We start from the raw sequence: 22,692 nt of genomic DNA, 5'->3' as shown, positions 1-22,692 counted from the left end.
TAACTTGGACGGGGGGGGGGCTTTTAACCCCTGTGCGGCGGGACGGACATCCAGCGAAAAATCCTATCACCATTAGCATAACAAAAAAATACACCTCTCCTGAATCGAACCACGTTGTCCGATTTCAAAAAGGCTTTACAGCAAAAGCAAAACATTAGATTATGTTAGAGGAGTATATCGTAAAAGTAGCCACATAGCCATTTTCCGACCAACCACATGCATCACAAATAACCAAAAAACAGCTAAATGCAGCACTAACCTTTGACAATCTTCATCAGATGACACTCCTAGGACATCATGTTACACAATACATGCATTCTTTTGTTCGATAAAGTTCATATTTATATATAAAAACAGCATTTTACATCGGTGCGTAATGTTGACTATTTTCCCTCAAATGCATCCGATGAAACAGCGCTACAATTTACTAAATTACTATTCGAAAACATTTTTAAAATGTAATATTGTCATTCTAAGATTTATAGATGAATATCTCTTGAAACCACCTGTAATGTCAGATTTAAAAATAACTATACTGGGTAATCACACTTTGCGATAAAAGGGGATGCGATACTCAGAACAATAGGCTAGCAATACAGGTCAGCGCCATCTTGGAACAATCGCATATCAAATCTAGTCTTGTATACTATTGTCAATAATCCCTTACCTTTGATTATCTTCATCCTTAGGCACTTCCAGGAATCCCAGGTCCACAACAAATGTATTTTCGTTCGAAAACGTTCATCCTTTATGTTCCATTAGCTTGTTGTTTTTAGCGCGTTCTGAAGGCTGCACCAAAAGTTCCGACGTGCGCGGGGCTACTCTTTCAACAAAATGCATTTTTTTCTTATTTAGGTTCGTTCAAACATGTCAAACGTTGTATAACATAAATCTTTAGGGCCTTTTTCAACCAGAGCTCCAATAAGATTAAAGGGGGACGATTGCATTGTCTTAATAAACGTTTCGAAAGGGGAGGGTAGCCAGGGGCGCCGGCCTCATAATGGTGATGGCCCTCTCCGTGTGACCACGTTCCACAGACTCTCATTCTGTCAGTTTTCACAGTAGGAGACTCAAATCACTTTGTAAAGACTGGGGACATCTAGTGGAAGCAATCGGAAGTGCTCAATGAACCATAGCTCACGGTGTGATTAATAGGCAACGTGATGAAGTTGAGTCCGCAATTCAGAATTCCACTTCCTGTTTCGATCTGTCTCGGGGTTTTGACTGCCATATGAGTTCTGTTATACTCACAGACACCATTCAAACAGTTTTAGAAACTTTATGGTGTTTTCTATCCACAAGTATTAATTATATGCATATCCTAGCTTCTGAGTTTGAGTAGTAGGCCGTTTAAAATGGGCACAATTTTATTTCAAAATGCGCTGTGGCGCCCCCTATCCTAGGCGACCGTCAAGAGGTTAACCTGGACGGGGAGTTTTTAACCTGAGACGGGGGGTTTTAACCGGGGGGGGGAGCTTTTAACCTGGACGAGGGGGAGCTTTTAACCTGGACGAGGGGGGTGCTTTTAACCTGGACGAGGGGGGGAGCTTTTAACCTGGACGGGGGGAGCTTTTAACCTGGACGAGGGGGAGTTTTTAACCTGGACGGGGGAGCTTTTAACCAGGACGGGGGGAGCTTTTAACCAGGACGGGGGAGCTTTTAACCAGGACGGGGGGGCTGCTTTTAACCAGGACGGGGGAGCTTTTAACCAGGACGGGGGGAGCTTTTAACCAGGACGGGGGGAGCTTTTAACCAGGACGGGGGGGGGGGGGGGAGCTTTTAACCTTGAAGAAGAAAATGCATCTGGGTTTATTTAGAAAATGTACTAGAGGCCAGCTGGATATAGTCAATGCGACTCTGTTCTAGTTTCTGTCTTAGTCTTTCCTAATATGTAAAGCAACAAGCTTTATATTTAATCACTGAGATTATGTCAGGTCATAGTGTTAATGAGTCCTTGGTCCCAATTCTCCAGTCCTTTTTCCCTGACGTGTGCACTACCCCAACACAGATTTAAAAGCATATGATTGGGACACAAGGGGATTGTTAGTTGTGTTACTTGTCAGGATGTCGGCCATGTTGTGTCAGTCATGGAAAAATGTAGTTCAGTGAAATGGAGTCAGTCCCATCACATTTCTTTATCGCTCTTTTTTTTTTCTCGCATTTTTCTACTGTGTACTGAAATGAACTGTTCATTCATAGTACAAAATGGCCATGTAGGAATGAGACCCAGAGATACAGAGAAGATATGAGAAGATAATAACATCTTCATGGGATTTCCAGCCGTTCTGTTGGCCTTTTTTTGGTTGAGTTCAGGCCAGTCCGCTCCCCAGGTGAAAGATGACCTCATCAGACCAGTTCAGATCAGACCAGATCAGAGCAGATAGGACCAGTTCAGATCAGACCAGTTCAGACCAGTTCAGATCAGACCAGATCAGACCAGTTTAGCCAACTAGAGATATCTAATAGAGGCCAGATGGATAATGACATGTTGCTGCTGTTGCCTGCTAGTTTCAGTGGTAGTCGTTCTAGTTTTGGCTCTTCTGTTAAATCACTGAAATTATGTTGGGTCTTCCCATCCCTGGCTGACAGACTTGTTCAATTATATTACATAAGGCAGTCTTGTATAACCTGATGTCTGTCTAGAGGAATGTTTTTTTTTCTCATTCTGATACAGGATAACCTCGTCTCTCCCCGGACCTCGTCTCCCCGGACCTCGTCTCCCGGACCTCGTCTGTCTCCGGACCTCGTCTCCCCGGACCTCGTCTCCCCGGTCTGTCTGGACCTCGTCTCCCCCGGACCTCGTCTCCCCGGTCTGTCTGGACCTCGTCTCCCCCCGGACCTCGTCTCCCCGGTCTGTCTGGACCTCGTCTCCCCGGACCTCGTCTCCCCGGAACCTCGTCTCCCCGGTCTGTCCGGACCTCGTCTCCCCGGTTTCCCCAGACCTCGTCTCTCCCCGGACCTCGTCTGTCCGGACCTCGTCTCCCCGGTCTGTCCGGACCTCGTCTCCCCGGTCTCCCCAGACCTCGTCTCTCCCCGGACCTCGTCTCCCCGGTCTGTCCGGACCTCGTCTCCCCGGTCTGTCTGGACCTCGTCTCCCCGGTCTGTCCGGACCTCGTCTCCCCGGTCTGTCCGGACCTCGTCTCTCCCCGGACCTCGTCTCCCCGGTCTGCCTGGACCTCGTCTCCCCGGACCTCGTCTCCCCGGAACCTCGTCTCTCCCCGGAACCTCGTCTGTCCGGACCTCGTCTCCCCGGTCTGTCCGGACCTCGTCTCCCCGGTCTGTCCGGACCTCGTCTGTCCGGGCCTCGTCTGTCCGGTTACCCCGGGCCTCGTCTGTCCGGACCTCGTCTGTCCGGACCTCGTCTGTCCGGACCTCGTCTGTCCGGACCTCGTCTGTCCGGGCCTCGTCTGTCCGGGCCTCGTCTGTCCGGGCCTCGTCTGTCCGGTCTGTCCGGGCCTCGTCTCCCCGGTCTCCCCAGATCTCGTCTCCCCGGTCTGCCTGGACCTCGTCCGGACCTCGTATCCCCGGTCTGTCTGGGTCCTGAATAGGGCGCGCTATATAATATGTAGGGAATAGGGTGCCATTTGGGGCTTATGTTTTGTTTATCATTGATCTGATTCTCCATCAAGCTAACAGTGGTTCTCTCTCACCCCTCCTGTCTCTCGTCTCTCTCTCTCCCCGCTTCTCTCGCTGACTCACTCCTCTCCTCCCAGGGTTCCTGAGTTTGTGCGGGAGCGTCGTTTTGGTAACTGGCTGAGGGATGCGCGTGATTGGGCCGTTTCCAGGAACCGCTATTGGGGCACGCCCATCCCCCTCTGGTGCAGCGACGACTTTGAGGAGGTCAGACGCGCACACACACACACACACACACACACACACACACACACACACACACACACACACACACAGTAACTTTAAGGAGGTCATTAACCATCTTTCTGACACACATAAAGTTAGTGAAGTCCAGCTCTACCTTCATAGCAGTAGAACATGGGAGTCAAACCGTTTATTATCGGTTCAGTAAAGAACTCTCTTTATTTCTCTGACGAAAAACGATTCGCTTTATTACACATCAGAATAATTCCTTAAAAATGAACAAATCACTATTGACTACTCTTCTCTGAATCTCTTCTGCAACCCTAAATGTTTTTCTAGCATTTTCAAAGGCCTTCATCCACTGAAACCTCGTGACTTTATCGAACCAGGGAGTGGATGGTTAGACTAACACAACGACATGTGTTCTGAGCCATCTCTCTACGGCTGGTCCTGAAACACCGTCTTCATTTACATGTCAGAATTGGGTTTTATGATTGTGTGAAAAAATGAAATGAGCAACTCTCTCTGATTTTTAAAAGGACAGGGAGAGAGCAACCGGAGGAGCGACCTGCTTCCTAGAAATAGCAGTCTGGCTGGGTCTGTTACCAGGCGACAGTGGTCTACGGAGGAGGGGCTGGAGGAGAGGATGAGGAGAGGAGATGGAGGGAGGGATAGGGAGATGGAGGGAGGGATAGGGAGATGGAGGGAGGGATAGGGAGATGGAGGGAGGGATAGGGAGATGGAGGGAGGGATAGAGAGATGGATGGAGGCGGAGGAGAGGAGGGAGGGAGGCAGAGGAGAGAGAGGGAGGGAGGCGGAGGAGAGAGAGGGAGAGAGGCGGAGGAGAGGGAGGGAGGAGGGGAGGAGAGGGAGGGAGGGAGGCGGAGGGAGGGAGGCGGAGGAGAGGGAGGGAGGGAGGCGGAGGAGACGGAGGGAGGGAGGCGGAGGAGAGGAGAGGGAGAGGAGAGGAGAGGGAGGGAGGCGGAGCAGAGGGAGGGAGGGAGGCGGAGGAGAGGGAGAGAGGGAGGCGGAGGAGTGGATGGAGGAGAGATGGGAGGCGGAGAGAGATGGGAGGCGGAGAGAGATGGGAGGCGGGAGGGAGGCGGAGCAGAGAGATTGAGGGAGGAGAGCGATGGATGGATGGAGGGGCCGGGCACTCTGTCTCCCTCTCAGCGCTCTCTCCCCCATCTCCACTTTCTCTCTCCCTTCATCTCTCTGTCGTACGACACACTCCGTATCTGGGCCAACTACCTTAATCTGTTTGAAATTGGAGCAGAATTACAGACACCTGTCTGCCAGCTAGCCTTGAGCTTTAACCACCTGTCTGCCAGCTAGCCTTGAGCTTTATACCACCTGTCTGCCAGCTAGCCTAGAGCTTTATTAACCACCTGTCTGCCAGCTAGCCTTGAGCTTTATTAACCACCTGTCTGCCAGCTAGCCTTGAGCTTTATTAACCACCTGTCTGCCAGCTAGCCTAGAGCTTTAACCACCTGTCTGCCAGATAGCCTAGAGCTTTATTAACCACCTGTCTGCCAGCTAGCCTTGAGCTTTATTAACCACCTGTCTGCCAGCTAGCCTAGAGCTTTATCCACCTGTCTGCCAGCTAGCCTAGAGCTTTATTAACCACCTGTCTGCCAGCTAGCCTTGAGCTTTATTAACCACCTGTCTGCCAGCTAGCCTAGAGCTTTATACCACCTGTCTGCCAGCTAGCCTAGAGCTTTAACCACCTGTCTGCCAGCTAGCCTAGAGCTTTATTAACCACCTGTCTGCCAGCTAGCCTTGAGCTTTATTAACCACCTGTCTGCCAGCTAGTCTAGAGCTTTAACCACCTGTCTGCCAGCTAGTCTAGAGCTTTAACCACCTGTCTGCCAGCTAGCCTTGAGCTTTATTAACCACCTGTCTGCCAGCTAGCCTTGAGCTTTATTAACCACCTGTCTGCCAGCTAGCCTTGAGCTTTATTAACCACCTGTCTGCCAGCTAGCCTAGAGCTTTATTAACCACCTGTCTGCCAGCTAGCCTTGAGCTTTATTAACCACCTGTCTGCCAGCTAGCCTTGAGCTTTATTAACCACCTGTCTGCCAGCTAGCCTTGAGCTTTATTAACCACCTGTCTGCCAGCTAGCCTTGAGCTTTAACCACCTGTCTGCCAGCTAGCCTAGAGCTTTAACCACCTGTCTGCCAGCTAGCCTTGAGCTTTATTAACCACCTGTCTGCCAGCTAGCCTAGAGCTTTATTAACCACCTGTCTGCCAGCTAGCCTTGAGCTTTATTAACCACCTGTCTGCCAGCTAGCCTAGAGCTTTATTAACCACCTGTCTGCCAGCTAGCCTTGAGCTTTATTAACCACCTGTCTGCCAGCTAGTCTAGAGCTTTAACCACCTGTCTGCCAGCTAGCCTAGAGCTTTAACCACCTGTCTGCCAGCTAGCCTTGAGCTTTATTAACCACCTGTCTGCCAGCTAGCCTTGAGCTTTATTAACCACCTGTCTGCCAGCTAGTCTAGAGCTTTAACCACCTGTCTGCCAGCTAGCCTTGAGCTTTATTAACCACCTGTCTGCCAGCTGGGAATCTGTCAAATCACAGTTTATTTGTCTTGTATTCAGAACATTCCTCTCGGAATGCCGTGTCACCGTGGCCACGGTGATGCTGTTGGCGGCCAGTTAAATTAGCCCCGAGGTTGCCTTGATAAATCTTCTTCATTCTCTTCAATTAAATACCATGACTGTTTTCTCATTCGCTGGGAATGTTTGAAATGTCTGATATACTTTACAAACCTGCAAACTGCGTACCTGACATACTTTTGGTGATATCCTTATCTAGCCTACTGCGTACCATTTTTTTTTTTTTTAAATAGACATTTTCCTGTGTAACACTCATTACCCCTTGACTCGTGGGAATTGGCCTATATGGATAGAGATGCATTGAAATGTTTATAAAAGAAGAAATATGAAAAATAACCAATGGTTAACAAATGAAAATGGAGATTTATGATGTAAATTATTTAGGACAAAGGTGAGGACACGAGTTGGCCCTGACTCAGGTGTTTTGGCTCGTATGACGTCAAAGCTGTATTTTATTATAATCCTCAACGTCTCATCTTTCAAAATACATGGAGTCCTTTTTAATGTACAGCATGTCCCTCACTCTGACAACACAACATTAGCATAGGGGACCGGTGGGTATCGGTAAATAGGGGACCGGTGGGTATCGGTAAATAGGGGACCGGTGGGTATCGGTAAATAGGGGACCGGTGGGTATCGGTAAATAGGGGACCGGTGGGTATTGGTGAATAGGGGACCGGTGGGTAGGGGACCGGTGGGTATCGGTGAATAGGGGACCGGTGGGTATCGGTAAATAGGGGACCGGTGGGTATCGGGGACCGGTGGGTATCGGTGAATAGGGGACCGGTGGGTATCGGTAAATAGGGGACCGGTGGGTATCGGTGAATAGGGGACCGGTGGGTATCGGTGAATAGGGGACCGGTGGGTATCGGTGAGTAGGGGACCGGTGGGTATTGGTGAATAGGGGACCGGTGGGTATTGGTAAATAGGGGACCGGTGGGTATTGGTGAATAGGGGACCGGTGGGTGGGGCGTGGGTATCGGTGAATAGGGGAGCGGTGGGTAGGGGACCGGTGGGTATTGGTGAATAGGGGACCGGTGGGTATCGGTGAGTAGGGGACCGGTGGGTATCGGTGAATAGGGGACCGGTGGGTATCGGTGAATAGGGGACCGGTGGGTAGGGGACCGGTGGGTATTGGTGAGTAGGGGACCGGCGGGTAGGGGACCGGTGGGTATCGGTGAGTAGGGGACCGGTGGGTATCGGTGAGTAGGGGACCGGTGGGTAGGGGACCGGTGGGTATTGGTGAATAGGGGACTGGTGGGTAGGGGACCGGTGGGTATCGGTGAATAGGGGACCGGTGGGTATCGGTGAATAGGGGACCGGTGGGTATCGGTGAATAGGGGACCGGTGGGTATCGGTGAGTAGGGGACCGGTGGGTATCGGTGAATAGGGGACCGGTGGGTATCGGTGAGTAGGGGACCGGCGGGTATCGGTGAGTAGGGGACCGGCGGGTATCGGTGAGTAGGGGACCGGCGGGTAGGGGACCGTGGGTATCGGTGAGTAGGGGACCGGCGGGTATCGGTGAGTAGGGGACCGGCGGGTAGGGGACCGGTGGGTATCGGTGAGTAGGGGATCGGTGGGTATCGGTGAGTAGGGGGCCGGTGGGTATCGGTGAGTAGGGGACCGGCGGGTATCGGTGAGTAGGGGACCGGCGGGTAGGGGGCCGGCGGGTATCGGTGAATAGGGGACCGGTGGGTATCGGTGAGTAGGGGACCGGTGGGTATCGGTGAGTAGGGGACCGGTGGGTATCGGTGAGTAGGGGACCGGTGGGTATCGGTGAGTAGGGGACCGGTGGGTAGGGGACCGGCGGGTAGGGGACCGGTGGGTATCGGTGAGTAGGGGACCGGTGAGTAGGGGACCGGCGGGTATCGGTGAGTAGGGGACCGGCGGGTATCGGTGAGTAGGGGACCGGCGGGTATCGGTGAGTAGGGGACCGGTGGGTATCGGTGAGTAGGGGACCGGTGGGTATCGGTGAGTAGGGGACCGGCGGGTATCGGTGAGTAGGGGACCGGCGGGTAGGGGACCGGCGGGTATCAGTAGGGGACCGGCGGGTATCGGTGAGTAGGGGACCGGTGGGTATCGGTGAGTAGGGGACCGGTGGGTATCGGTGAGTAGGGGACCGGCGGGTATCGGTGAGTAGGGGACCGGCGGGTAGGGGACCGGCGGGTAGGGGGCCGGCGGGTATCGGTGAGTAGGGGACCGGTGGGTATCGGTGAGTAGGGGACCGGTGGGTATCGGTGAGTAGGGGACCGGTGGGTATCGGTGAGTAGGGGACCGGTGGGTAGGGGACCGGCGGGTAGGGGACCGGTGGGTATCGGTGAGTAGGGGACCGGTGAGTAGGGGACCGGCGGGTATCGGTGAGTAGGGGACCGGCGGGTATCGGTGAGTAGGGGACCGGCGGGTATCGGTGAGTAGGGGACCGGCGGGTATCGGTGAGTAGGGGACCGGTGGGTATCGGTGAGTAGGGGACCGGTGGGTATCGGTGAGTAGGGGACCGGTGGGTATCGGTGAGTAGGGGATCGGTGGGTATCGGTGAGTAGGGGATCGGTGGGTATCGGTGAGTAGGGGACCGGTGGGTATCGGTGAATTGCTACATCCCTAACCAACGCACACACCGACCATCTTCAGCTGTCTGTCATTTACAGGAAGACAGAATGGAGGCTACTGCTCTGTTGCTGACTGTGTGTGTGTGTGTGTGTGTGTGTCCAGGTGGTGTGTGTAGGATCCATTGCTGAGCTGGAGGAGTTGACGGGAGTGAAAGTAACTGATCTGCATCGGGAGAGGTGAGTCACTGATCGTCTGCAGCGATTATACACACACACACACACACACACACACACACACACACACACACACACACACACACACACAGTGATGGTTGGACGCAACACAGACAAGGTCAGATCCAACCAGATCACTAACAGGAGATGGGAGGTTATCCTGGATGACTGACACGCTGTCATTACCCTAAATAATGAATCACCCTCTAATCAACCACCCTCAATAATGAGCCATCCTCTTTAATGCTATCCTCGGGCCATCCTCTTTAATGCTATCCTCGGGCCATCCTCTTTAATGCTATCATTGAGCCATCCTCTTTAATGCTATCATTGGGCCATCCTCTTTAATGCTATCATTGAGCCATCCTCTTTAATGCCATCATTGAGCCATCCTCTTTAATGCTATCCTCGGGCCATCCTCTTTAATGCTATCATTGAGCCATCCTCTTTAATGCTATCCTCGGGCCATCCTCTTTAATGCTATCATTGAGCCATCCTCTTTAATGCTATCATTGGGCCATCCTCTTTAATGCCATCATTGGGCCATCCTCTTTAATGCTATCATTGATGACAATCAATAAATGTGAATAAAATCTATCCACACCAAGACTCCATGCTCATCGTTCTGTATTTAATGTTGTGTTCACAACCTCCTACTGATGGATTAATCTATGTTCTCCCGCTCTCCTCTCTCTTTCCCCCTCTCTTTCCCTCTCTCTTTCCCTCTCTCTTTCCCTCTCTCTTTCCCTCTCTCTCTCCCTCTCTCTTTCCCTCTCTCTCTCTCTCTCTCTCTGCCTCTCTGCCTCTCTCTCTCTGCCTCTCTCTCTCTCTCTCTCTCTGCCTCTCTCTCTCTCTCTCTGCCTCTCTCTCTCTCTCTCTGCCTCTCTCTGCCTCTCTCTGCCTCTCTCTGTCTCTCTCTGTCTCTCTCTCTCTGCCTCTCTCTCTCTCTCTCTCTGCCTCTCTCTCTCTCTCTGTCTCTCTCTGTCTCTCTCTCTCGTCTCTCTCTCTCTCTCTGCCTCTCTCTCTCTGCCTCTCTCTCTCTGTCTCTCTCTCTCTCTCTCTCTCTCTCTCTGCCTCTCTCTCTCTCTCTCTCTCTCTCTCTCTCTGCCTCTCTCTCTCTCTCCATAGCATTGACCAGTTGACTATCCCGTCCCGCTGTGGTAAAGGCGTGTTGCGCAGGGTCACTGAGGTGTTTGACTGCTGGTTTGAGTCGGGCAGCATGCCCTACGCCCAGGCCCACTACCCCTTTGAGAACAGGAAAGAGTTTGAAGACACCTTCCCCGCTGACTTCATTGCTGAGGGCATCGACCAGACCAGAGGATGGTAAGACCTTGTTAGCATGCTGAGATAAAGTATCAAGACACTGTTAGCCTGCTGAGCTAAAGTATCAAGACACTGTTAGCCTGTTGAGCTACAGCATCAAGACACTGTTAGCCTGCTGAGCTACAGCATCTAGACAGTTAGCCTGCTGAGCTAATGCATCTAGACAGTTAGCCTGCAGAGCTACAGCATCTAGACAGTTAGCCTGCTGAGCTAATGCATCTAGACAGTTAGCCTGCAGAGCTACAGCATCTAGACTGTTAGCCTGCAGAGCTACAGCATCTAGACTGTTAGCCTGCAGAGCTAAAGTATGAAGACACTGTTAGCCTGCTGAGCTACAGCATCAAGACAGTTAACCTGCTGAGCTACAGCATCAAGACAGTTAGCCTGCTGAGCTACAGTATCAAGACACTGTTAGCCTGCTGAGCTAAAGCATCAAGACACTGTTAGCCTGTAGAGCTACAGCATCAAGACACTGTTAGCCTGCTGAGCTACAGCATCTAGACAGTTAGCCTGCTGAGCTAATGCATCTAGACAGTTAGCCTGCAGAGCTACAGCATCTAGACTGTTAGCCTGCAGAGCTACAGCATCTAGACACTGTTAGCCTGCTGAGCTACAGCATCTAGACACTGTTAGCCTGCTGAGCTACAGCATCAAGACAGTTAGCCTGCTGAGCTACAGCATCTAGACAGTTAGCCTGCTGAGCTACAGCATCAAGACAGTTAACCTGCTGAGCTACAGCATCAAGACAGTTAGCCTGCTGAGCTACAGTATCAAGACACTGTTAGCCTGTTGAGCTAAGGTATCAAGACACTGTTAGCCTGTTGAGCTAATGCATCTAGACAGTTAGCCTGCTGAGCTAAAGTATCAAGACAGTTAGCCTGCTGAGCTAATGCATCTAGACACTGTTAGCCTTCAGAGCTACAGCATCTAGACAGTTAGCCTGCTGAGCTACAGCATCTAGACAGTTAGCCTGCAGAGCTAAAGTATGAAGACACTGTTAGCCTGCTGAGCTACAGCATCAAGACAGTTAGCCTGCTGAGCTACAGCATCAAGACAGTTAGCCTGCTGAGCTACAGTATCAAGACACGTTAGCCTGTTGAGCTAAGGTATCTAGACACTGTTAGCCTGCTGAGCTAATGCATCTAGACAGTTAGCCTGCTGAGCTAAAGTATCTAGACAGTTAGCCTGCTGAGCTAATGCATCTAGACACTGTTAGCCTTCAGAGCTACAGCATCTAGACAGTTAGCCTGCTGAGCTACAGCATCTAGACAGTTAGCCTGCAGAGCTACAGCATCTAGACAGTTAGCCTGCAGAGCTACAGCATCTAGACAGTTAGCCTGCTGAGCTACAGCATCTAGACAGTTAGCCTGCAGAGCTACAGCATCTAGACAGTTAGCCTGCAGAGCTACAGCATCTAGACAGTTAGCCTGCTGAGCTACAGCATCTAGACAGTTAGCCTGCTGAGCTACAGCATCTAGACAGTTAGCCTGCAGAGCTACAGCATCTAGACAGTTAGCCTGCAGAGCTACAGCATCTAGACAGTTAGCCTGCAGAGCTACAGCATCTAGACAGTTAGCCTGCTGAGCTACAGCATCTAGACAGTTAGCCTGCTGAGCTAATGCATCTAGACAGTTAGCCTGCTGAGCTACAGCATCTAGACAGTTAGCCTGCTGAGCTACAGCATCTAGACAGTTAGCCTGCAGAGCTACAGCATCTAGACAGTTAGCCTGCTGAGCTACAGCATCTAGACAGTTAGCCTGCAGAGCTACAGCATCTAGACAGTTAGCCTGCTGAGCTACAGCATCTAGACAGTTAGCCTGCAGAGCTAAAGTATCAAGACACTGTTAGCCTGCTGAGCTGAAAGTATGTATAGTTAATCAATCAATCTTCTGATGGTATACTGTTCTCTTTACTTTCTACAATCAATATTCTGGTGTAGGGCTGCAGGATTAGTCGAATTCAGATGGAAATTGTGTTATTGACAATATCCATATTGCAAGAGGCTGCTATTTTCTCCTTTCTTTGACAGGGTTAATACCACAACTAGACTTCAGTACCACATCTAATGTGATAGACCAGGGTTCCCCAAAAATCACTCTTTTAAATAATCAAAGCTTCATGATGAGTTGATCATTTGAATCAGCTGACACAACCAGCCCCCCTACGTTACGGCGTGAAGCCCCTCGGACACAACCAGCCCCCCTACGTTACGGCGTGAAGCCCCTCGGACACAACCAGCCCCCTACGTTACGGCGTGAAGTCCCCTCGGACACAACCAGCCCCCTACGTTACGGCGTGAAGTCCCTCGGACACAACCAGCCCCCTACGTTACGGCGTGAAGCCCTCGGACACAACCAGCCCCCCTACGTTACGGCGTGAAGTCCCTCGGACACAACCAGCCCCCCTACGTTACGGCGTGAAGCCCCTCGGACACAACCAGCCCCCCACGTTACGGCGTGAAGCCCCTCGGACACAACCAGCCCCCTACGTTACGGCGTGAAGCCCCTCGGACACAACCAGCCCCCCTACGTTACGGCGTGAAGCCCCTCGGACACAACCAGCCCCCCCTACGTTACGGCGTGAAGCCCCTCGGACACAACCAGCCCCCTACGTTACGGCGTGAAGCCCCTCGGACACAACCAGCCCCCCTACGTTACGGCGTGAAGCCCCTCGGACACAACCAGCCCCCCTACGTTACGGCGTGAAGCCCCTCGGACACAACCAGCCCCCTACGTTACGGCGTGAAGCCCCTCGGATACCACCAGCCCCCTACGTTACGGCGTCAAGCCCCTCGGACACAACCAGCCCCCTACGTTACGGCGTGAAGCCCCTCGGACACAACCAGCCCCCCTACGTTACGGCGTGAAGCCCCTCGGACACAACCAGCCCCCTACGTTACGGCGTGAAGCCCCTCGGACACAACCAGCCCCCTACGTTACGGCGTGAAGCCCCTCGGACACAACCAGCCCCCTACGTTACGGCGTGAAGCCCCTCGGACACAACCAGCCCCCTACGTTACGGCGTGAAGCCCCTCGGACACAACCAGCCCCCTACGTTACGGCGTGAAGCCCCTCGGACACAACCAGCCCCCCTACGTTACGGCGTGAAGCCCCTCGGACACAACCAGCCCCCTACGTTACGGCGTGAAGCCCCGGCACACAACCAGCCCCCTACGTTACGGCGTGAAGCCCCTCGGACACAACCAGCCCCCTACGTTACGGCGTGAAGCCCCTCGGTCACAACCAGCCCCCTACGTTACGGCATGAAGCAACCAGCCCCCTACGTTACGGCGTGAAGCCCCTCGGACACAACCAGCCCCCTACGTTACGGCATGAAGCCCCTCGGACACAACCAGCCCCCTACGTTAAACGGGTATTGATTACCGATGCGTTTTCAAGGGTTCGCCCTACAAAATAAACGTCCCGCAGACGCATCGAAATCACAGTCTTCCACATAGCTCAGAGTTCCCCCACATTTTGAAAATCTGTACATACAGTGAGGGAAAAAAGTATTTGATCCCCTGCTGATTTTGTACGTTTGCCAACTTACAAAGAAATGATCAGTCTATAGTTTTAATAGTAGGTTTATTTGAACAGTGAGAAACAGAATAACAACAAACAAATCCAGAAAAACGCATGTCAAAAATGTTATAAAATGATTTGCATTTTAATGAGGGAAATAAGTATTTGACCTCTCTGCAAAACATGACTTAGTACTTGGTGGCAAAACCCTTGTTGGCAATCACAGAGGTCAGATGTTTCTTGTAGTTGGCCACCAGGTTTGCACACATCTCAGGAGGGATTTTGTCCCACTCCTCTTTGCAGATCTTCTCCAAGTCATTAAGGCTTCAAGGCTGACGTTTGGCAAGTCGAACCTTCAGCTCCCTCCACAGATTTTCTATGGGATTAAGGTCTGGAGACTGGCTAGGCCACTCCAGGACCTGGCGATGGTCTTGTAGCCCATTCCAGCCTTGTGTAGGTCTACAATCTTGTCCCTGACATCCTTGGAGAGCTCTTTGGTCTTGGCCATGGTGGAGAGTTTGGAATCTGTTTGGAATCTGCTTCTGTGGACAGGTGTCTTTTTTACAGGTAACAAGCTGTGGTTAGGAGCACTCCCTTTAAGAGTGTGCTCCTAATCTCAGCTCGTTACCTGTATAAAAGAGACCTGGGAGCCAGAAATCTTTCTGATTGAGAGGGGGTCAAATACTTATTTCCCTCATTAAAATGCTAATCAATTTATAACATTTTTGACATGCGTTTTTCTGGATTTTTTTAATGTTATTCTGTCTCTCACTGTTCAAATAAACCTACCATTAAAATTATAGACTGATCCTTTCTTTGTCAGTGGGCAAACGTACAAAATCAGCAGGGGATCAAATACTCCCCCCCCTGTAACTATTTTCACGTATAGTAGAGAGAGACGTGATCGTATACAAATGTAAGCAAGGTTTGAAATGATGATATTTGAGTCAAATATACATCTGTTTGGGCCTTCTTGTGGTCAATTAGCAATCTGCAATTTTTTTCTGGGATTATGTTCCCGGCTCATTCCACTCAACAACAAACACATCGTCCCATGTCTGAATTTAGTTGATAATCCTAGGCCTTGGACATTGTTCTTATTTACACAGTGAACAAAGACCGCTTCAAGAAAATTTCTAATTAAGAGATTCGATCTCGTACATAGACATTTTTACATAATCATGGAACACTGTTCACTTTAATCATTACATTTACATTTTTACATTTTAGTCATTTTAGCAAACGCTCTTATCCAGAGCGACTTACAGTAGTGAATGCATACATTTCATACATTTTTCTCCGTACTGGTCCCCCGTGGGAATCGAACCCACAACCCTGGCGTTGCAAACACCATGCTCTACCAACTGAGCCACATAGTTCTCCTAACACTTTATAAACCAAGTTTTAATAAGGGACACGTGGAAACATTGAATGTGCTGTCGAATGACTGCGCCATGACTCCAATATTTTGCAGTTGCTAGGCTAAATGCTACATGTTTGTAAGGTGCTTTTGAAGTCATGATAATGGTTGAGCCTACTGATGCATAACCATCAGCTTCCTATTCCATCTGTAGCCTGAATACAGATTTCATGTACGTTATTTAAGAACTCATAAATAGGAAATAAGAACTAATAATGTCCAATTAATTAATTAATTAATTAATTACTACTGCGCTTATAACACAATATTTTGATGTTCATGTAAAAAAAAAATATGTGTTTGTTAATTATGTAGGTGTTGTAATCTTATTTAATGGTCATATATGTAGCTTATAACACTGTTGAAAAAGAGGATTAGTTTTAATTTGGTTTAGTATTCAGTTTGCACAGGATGTGTTAATTCATCTGATGTTATGGTAGAAGTGATGTTCCCCTGACAGGATGTTTTAACCATGTCTGATGGAATTAACACGTTTTCACAGAGGTGTTTGAAAAATCGCAATTGCAATATCTGCCCCCCCCCCCCCCCAAAAAAAAGCAATTACATATTTTATCCAAATTATGCAGCCCTGCAGCCTATGTCAGTGTGTTGACCTGTACAGCTTCCTGTCTCTTCCCTCCAGACCTCAGCCTATGACAGTGTGTTGACCTGTACAGCTTCCTGTCTCTTCCCTCCAGACCTCAGCCTATGACAGTGTGTTGACCTGTACAGCTTCCTGTCTCTTCCCTCCACACCTCAGCCTATGACAGTGTGTTGACCTGTACAGCTTCCTGTCTCCCTAATGTTGATGGTAAACTGTTTCCTGCGTTAGGTTCTACACTCTCCTGGTGTTGTCCACCGCTCTGTTTGGAAAACCACCGTTCAAGAACGTCATCGTCAACGGACTGGTGCTGGCCAGGTCAGTTCACCTTGTCCCCCAACACACACACACACACACACACACACACACACACACACACACACACACATTTTTTTACATTTTAGTCATTTAGCAGATGCTCTTATCCAGAGCGACTTACAGTAGTGAATGCATACATTTCATACATTTTTAACATTTATTTATTATTATTTTTTGAACACTCACAGTCGCACACACACACTCACAGTCGCGGACACACACACACACACACAGTCGCGGACACACACACACAAATACACACACACACAGTCGCGCACACACACACACACACACAAACTGGTGCTGACCAGGTTCATTGTGTGTGACAATGGATTGGAGATGTAAATCCCTGTTACAGTAAAGTCCTCTTCCATAATAATGAGACTAGAGTCCAAATGGCACGCTCTTCCCTAGATAGGGCACTACTTTAGACCAGAGCCCTATTCCCTATATAGTGCACTACTATAGACCAAGGCCCTATTCCCTATATAGTGCACTACTTTAGACCAGAACCCTATTCCCTATATAGTGCACTACTATAGACCAGGGCCCAGACAGACACACACACACACAGAGAGAGAGAGTACTGCATATAACCTGGAATAACTCATTTCATTACCAGATGTAAAGTGATGTTCTCTCTCTGTGTGTCTCTCAGCGATGGACAGAAGATGAGTAAACGCAAGAAGAACTATCCTGATCCAGGTCTAGTAGTGGAGAACTACGGCGCCGATGCCCTGAGGTAAACTCTATGCTGACACACTGGGTTTTACGCAGTGCCTTGGGCAATACAGTGGCATTACTCTATGGTTAATGAATAAATCAGGGTGTAATCCCACTAAATGGTTAATGAATAAAGCAGGGTGTAATCCCACCATATGGTTAATGAATAAAGCAGGTTGTAATCCCACCATATGGTTAATGAATAAATCATGGTGTAATCCCACCATATGGTTAATGAATAAATCACGGTGTAATCCCACCATATGGTTAATGAATAAATCAGGGTGTAATCCCACCATATGGTTAATGAATAAATCAGGGTGTAATCCCACTATATGGTTAATGAATAAAGCAGGTTGTAATCCCACCATATGGTTAATGAATAAATCAGGGTGTAATCCCACCATATGGTTAATGAATAAATCAGGTTGTAATCCCACCATATGGTTAATGAATAAATCATGGTGTAATCCCACCATATGGTTAATGAATAAATCACGGTGTAATCCCACCATATGGTTAATGAATAAATCAGGGTGTAATCCCACCATATGGTTAATGAATCAGGCTGGGTGTAATCCCACTATGTGGTTAATGAATCAGGCAGGGTGTAATCCCACCATATGGTTAATGAATAAATCAGGGTGTAATCCCACCATATGGTTAATGAATAAATCAGGTTGTAATCCCACCATATGGTTAATGAATAAATCATGGTGTAATCCCACCATATGGTTAATGAATAAATCACGGTGTAATCCCACCATATGGTTAATGAATCAGGCAGGGTGTAATCCCACCATATGGTTAATGAATAAATCAGAGTGTAATCCCACCATATGGTTAATGAATAAATCACGGTGTAATCCCACCATATGTTTAATGAATCAGGCAGGGTGTAATCCCACCATATGGTTAATGAATAAATCAGGGTGTAATCCCACTATGTGGTTAATGAATCAGGCAGGGTGTAATCCCACCATATGGTTAATGAATCAGGCAGGGTGTAATCCCACCATATGGTTAATGAATCAGGCAGGGTGTAATCCCACTATGTGGTTAATGAATCAGGCAGGGTGTAATCCCACTATGTGGTTAATGAATCAGGCAGGGTGTAATCCCACCATATGGTTAATGAATAAATCAGGGTGTAATCCCACCATATGGTTAATGAATCAGGCAGGGTGTAATCCCACCATATGTTTAATGAATCAGGCAGGGTGTAATCCCACCATATGGTTAATGAATAAATCAGAGTGTAATCCCACCATATGGTTAATGAATAAATCAGGGTGTAATCCCACCATATGGTTAATGAATCAGGCAGGGTGTAATCCCACCATATGGTTAATGAATCAGGCAGGGTGTAATCCCACCATATGGTTAATGAATAAATCAGGGTGTAATCCCACCATATGGTTAATGAATCAGGCAGGGTGTAATCCCACCATATGGTTAATGAATCAGGCAGGGTGTAATCCCACCATATGGTTAATGAATCAGGCAGGGTGTAATCCCACCATATGGTTAATGAATCAGGCAGGGTGTAATCCCACTATGTGGTTAATGAATCAGGCAGGGTGTAATCCCACCATATGGTTAATGAATCAGGCAGGGTGTAATCCCACCATATGGTTAATGAATCAGGCAGGGTGTAATCCCACCATATGGTTAATGAATCAGGCAGGGTGTAATCCCACCATATGGTTAATGAATCAGGCAGGGTGTAATCCCACCATATGGTTAATGAATCAGGCAGGGTGTAATCCCACCATATGGTTAATGAATCAGGCAGGGTGTAATCCCACCATATGGTTAATGAATCAGGCAGGGTGTAATCCCACCATATGGTTAATGGATCAGGCAGGGTGTAATCCCACCATATGGTTAATGAATCAGGCAGGGTGTAATCCCACCATATGGTTAATGAATCAGGCAGGGTGTAATCCCACCATATGGTTAATGAATCAGGCAGGGTGTAATCCCACCATATGGTTAATGAATCAGGCAGGGTGTAATCCCACCATATGGTTAATGAATCAGGCAGGGTGTAATCCCACCATATGGTTAATGAATCAGGCAGGGTGTAATCCCACCATATGGTTAATGAATCAGGCAGGGTGTAATCCCACCATATGGTTAATGAATCAGGCAGGGTGTAATCCCACCATATGGTTAATGAATCAGGCAGGGTGTAATCCCACCATATGGTTAATGAATCAGGCAGGGTGTAATCCCACCATATGGTTAATGAATCAGGCAGGGTGTAATCCCACCATATGGTTAATGAATCAGGCAGGGTGTAATCCCACCATATGGTTAATGAATCAGGCAGGGTGTAATCCCACTATATGGTTAATGAATCAGGCAGGGTGTAATCCCACCATATGGTTAATGAATCAGGCAGGGTGTAATCCCACCATATGGTTAATGAATCAGGCAGGGTGTAATCCCACCATATGGTTAATGAATCAGGCAGGGTGTAATCCCACCATATGATCCTGAAACAATCAGATACATCTGGTTCTACTATATTAGCCTCCCAGCTCATTGAAGGGAAGAACCTGCCTTTTAATCCAACCTGTTGTATAAATTATATTTCTATCTTGGAGAATCGGGACAGACTGGCTAACACAGAACCAGGAGAATCGGGACAGACTAGCTAACACAGAACCAGGAGAATCGGGACAGACTAGCTAACACAGAACCAGGAGAATCGGGACAGACTAGCTAACACAGAACCAGGAGAATCGGGACAGACTAGCTAACCCCTCTAACCACTAGACTACCTGCCTCCCCTCTAACCACTAGACTACCTGCCTCCCCTCTAACCACTAGACTACCTGCCTCCCCTCTAACCACTAGACTACCTGCCTCCCCTCTAACCACTAGACTACCTGCCTCCCCACTCTAACCACTAGGCTACCTGCCTCCCCTCTAACCACTAGGCTACCTGCCTCCCCTCTAACCACTAGACTACCTGCCTCCCCTCTAACCACTAGGCTACCTGACGCCCCTCTAACCACTAGACTACCTGCCTCCCCTCTAACCACTAGACTACCTGCCTCCCCTCTACCCACTAGACTACCTGCCTCCCCTCTAACCACTAGACTACCTGCCTCCCCTCTAACCACTAGACTACCTGCCTCCCCACTCTAACCACTAGACTACCTGCCTCCTCTAACCACTAGTCTACCTGCCTCCCCTCTAACCACTAGGCTACCTGCCTCCTCTCTAACCACTAGACTACCTGCCTCCCCTCTAACCACTAGACTACCTGCCTCCCCTCTAACCACTAGACTACCTGCCTCCCCTCTAACCACTAGACTACCTGCCTCCCCTCTAACCACTAGACTACCTGCCTCCCCTCTAACCACTAGACTACCCGCCTCCCCCCTCTAACCACTAGGCTACCTGCCGCCCCTCTAACCACTAGGCTACCTGCCGCCCCTCTAACCACTAGACTACCTGCCTCCTCTCTAACCACTAGGCTACCTGCCTCCCCTCTAACCACTAGGCTACCTGCCTCCCCTCTAACCACTAGGCTACCTGCCTCCCCTCTAACCACTAGACTACCTGCCTCCCCTCTAACCACTAGTCTACCTGCCGCCCCTCTAACCACTAGGCTACCTGCCTCCCCTCTAACCACTAGGCTACCTGCCTCCCCTCTAACCACTAGTCTACCTGCCTCCCCTCTAACCACTAGGCTACCTGCCCCCCCTCTAACCACTAGGCTACCTGCCTCCCCCCTCTAACCACTAGGCTACCTGCCTCCCCTCTAACCACTAGGCTACCTGCCGCCCCCCTCTAACCACTAGACTACCTGCCTCCCCTCTAACCACTAGGCTACCTGCCACCCCTCTAACCACTAGACTACCTGCCTCCCCTCTAACCACTAGACTACCTGCCTCCCCTCTACCCACTAGACTACCTGCCTCCCCTCTAACCACTAGACTACCTGCCTCCCCTCTAACCACTAGACTACCTGCCTCCCCTCTACCCACTAGGCTACCTGCCTCCCCCCTCTAACCACTAGACTACCTGCCTCCCCTCTAACCACTAGACTACCTGCCTCCCCTCTACCCACTAGACTACCTGCCTCCCCTCTACCCACTAGACTACCTGCCTCCCCTCTAACCACTAGACTACCTGCCTCCCCTCTAACCACTAGACTACCTGCCTCCCCTCTACCCACTAGACTACCTGCCTCCCCTCTAACCACTAGGCTACCTGCCTCCCCTCTAACCACTAGACTACCTGCCTCCCCTCTAACCACTAGGCTACCTGCCTCCCCTCTAACCACTAGACTACCTGCCGCCCCTCCAACCACTAGACTACTTGCCACCCCTCTAACCACTAGACTACCTGCCGCCCCTCCAACCACTAGGCTACCTGCCTCCCCTCTAACCACTAGACTACCTGCCTCTCCCCTCTAACCACTAGGCTACCTGCCTCCCCTCTAACCACTAGACTACCTGCCTCCCCTGGAGGGAGGGGGATTTAGATGACCTAACACTATCTTTTTATGCCCTCCCTCCCTCCCCTCCCTCCCTCCAGGCTCTACCTGATCAACTCCCCGGTAGTGAGAGCTGAGAACCTGCGTTTCAAAGAGGAAGGAGTCCGAGATGTTCTGAAGGATGTCTTCCTCCCCTGGTACAACGCCTACCGCTTCCTGGTTCAGAACGTCCAGCGTCTACACAAGGTAACCTTATAACCCAGCCCCAGCCTACCGCTTCCTGGTCCAGAACGTCCAGCGTCTCCACAGGGGCTGGAGGGGGATGGGTAACCTTATAACCCAGCCTCAGGCCTCCTCACCTCCCCTGCCCCAGCCTACTGCTTCCTGGTCCAATCCTTCTAGAGGCTGCTTAATGGCCCCCTACCCTCGTCCCCCATACCCTGACCCCGGTTTAACCCAAGCCTACCCCTATTACACCTACCCCTGCCCACCCCCCCCGCACAAGGTACCAATCCCCCCTACAGCCCAGTTTAATGAGGAGAACACCTCAACCAGCCAGTAGTTTAATGAGGAGAACATCTCAACCAGCCAGTAGTTTAATGAGGAGAACACCTCAACCAGCCAGTAGTTTAATGAGGAGAACACCTCAACCAGCCAGTAGTTTAATGAGGAGAACACCTCAACCAGCCAGTAGTTTAATGAGGAGAACACCTCAACCAGCCAGTAGTTTAATGAGGAGAACACCTCAACCAGCCAGTAGTTTAATGAGGAGAACACCTCAACCAGCCAGTAGTTTAATGAGGAGAACACATCAACCAGCCAGTAGTTTAATGAGGAGAACACCTCAACCAGCCAGTAGTTTAATGAGGAGAACACCTCAACCAGCCAGTAGTTTAATGAGGAGAACATCTCAACCAGCCAGTAGTTTAATGAGGAGAACACCTCAACCAGCCAGTAGTTTAATGAGAACACCTCAACCAGCCAGTAGTTTAATGAGGAGAACACCTCAACCAGCCAGTAGTTTAATGAGGAGAACACCTCAACCAGCCAGTAGTTTAATGAGGAGAACATCTCAACCAGCCAGTAGTTTAATGAGGAGAACATCTCAACCAGCCAG

General features: G+C 49.8%; 1 protein-coding gene across 2 annotated transcripts in view; it reads left to right on the top strand.

Moving 5' to 3' along the window:
• iars1 (isoleucyl-tRNA synthetase 1) overlaps positions 1-22,692 on the top strand; it is a 143,586-nt gene that overhangs the window by 57,805 nt on the left and 63,089 nt on the right. For both annotated transcript variants that reach the window (XM_045705638.1, XM_045705639.1), the window contains exons 14-19: positions 3,714-3,840; positions 9,143-9,216; positions 10,342-10,536; positions 16,310-16,396; positions 17,055-17,138; positions 21,677-21,821. In XM_045705638.1, coding sequence (XP_045561594.1) covers positions 3,714-3,840; positions 9,143-9,216; positions 10,342-10,536; positions 16,310-16,396; positions 17,055-17,138; positions 21,677-21,821 — 712 coding nt within the window. The remainder of the gene's footprint in view (positions 1-3,713; positions 3,841-9,142; positions 9,217-10,341; positions 10,537-16,309; positions 16,397-17,054; positions 17,139-21,676; positions 21,822-22,692) is intronic.

Source organism: Salmo salar, chromosome ssa22, assembly GCF_905237065.1.
Source record: "Salmo salar chromosome ssa22, Ssal_v3.1, whole genome shotgun sequence".
In the NCBI taxonomy this organism is placed as follows: domain Eukaryota; kingdom Metazoa; phylum Chordata; class Actinopteri; order Salmoniformes; family Salmonidae; genus Salmo; species Salmo salar.
This window is presented reverse-complemented; position numbering and strand designations above follow the sequence as displayed.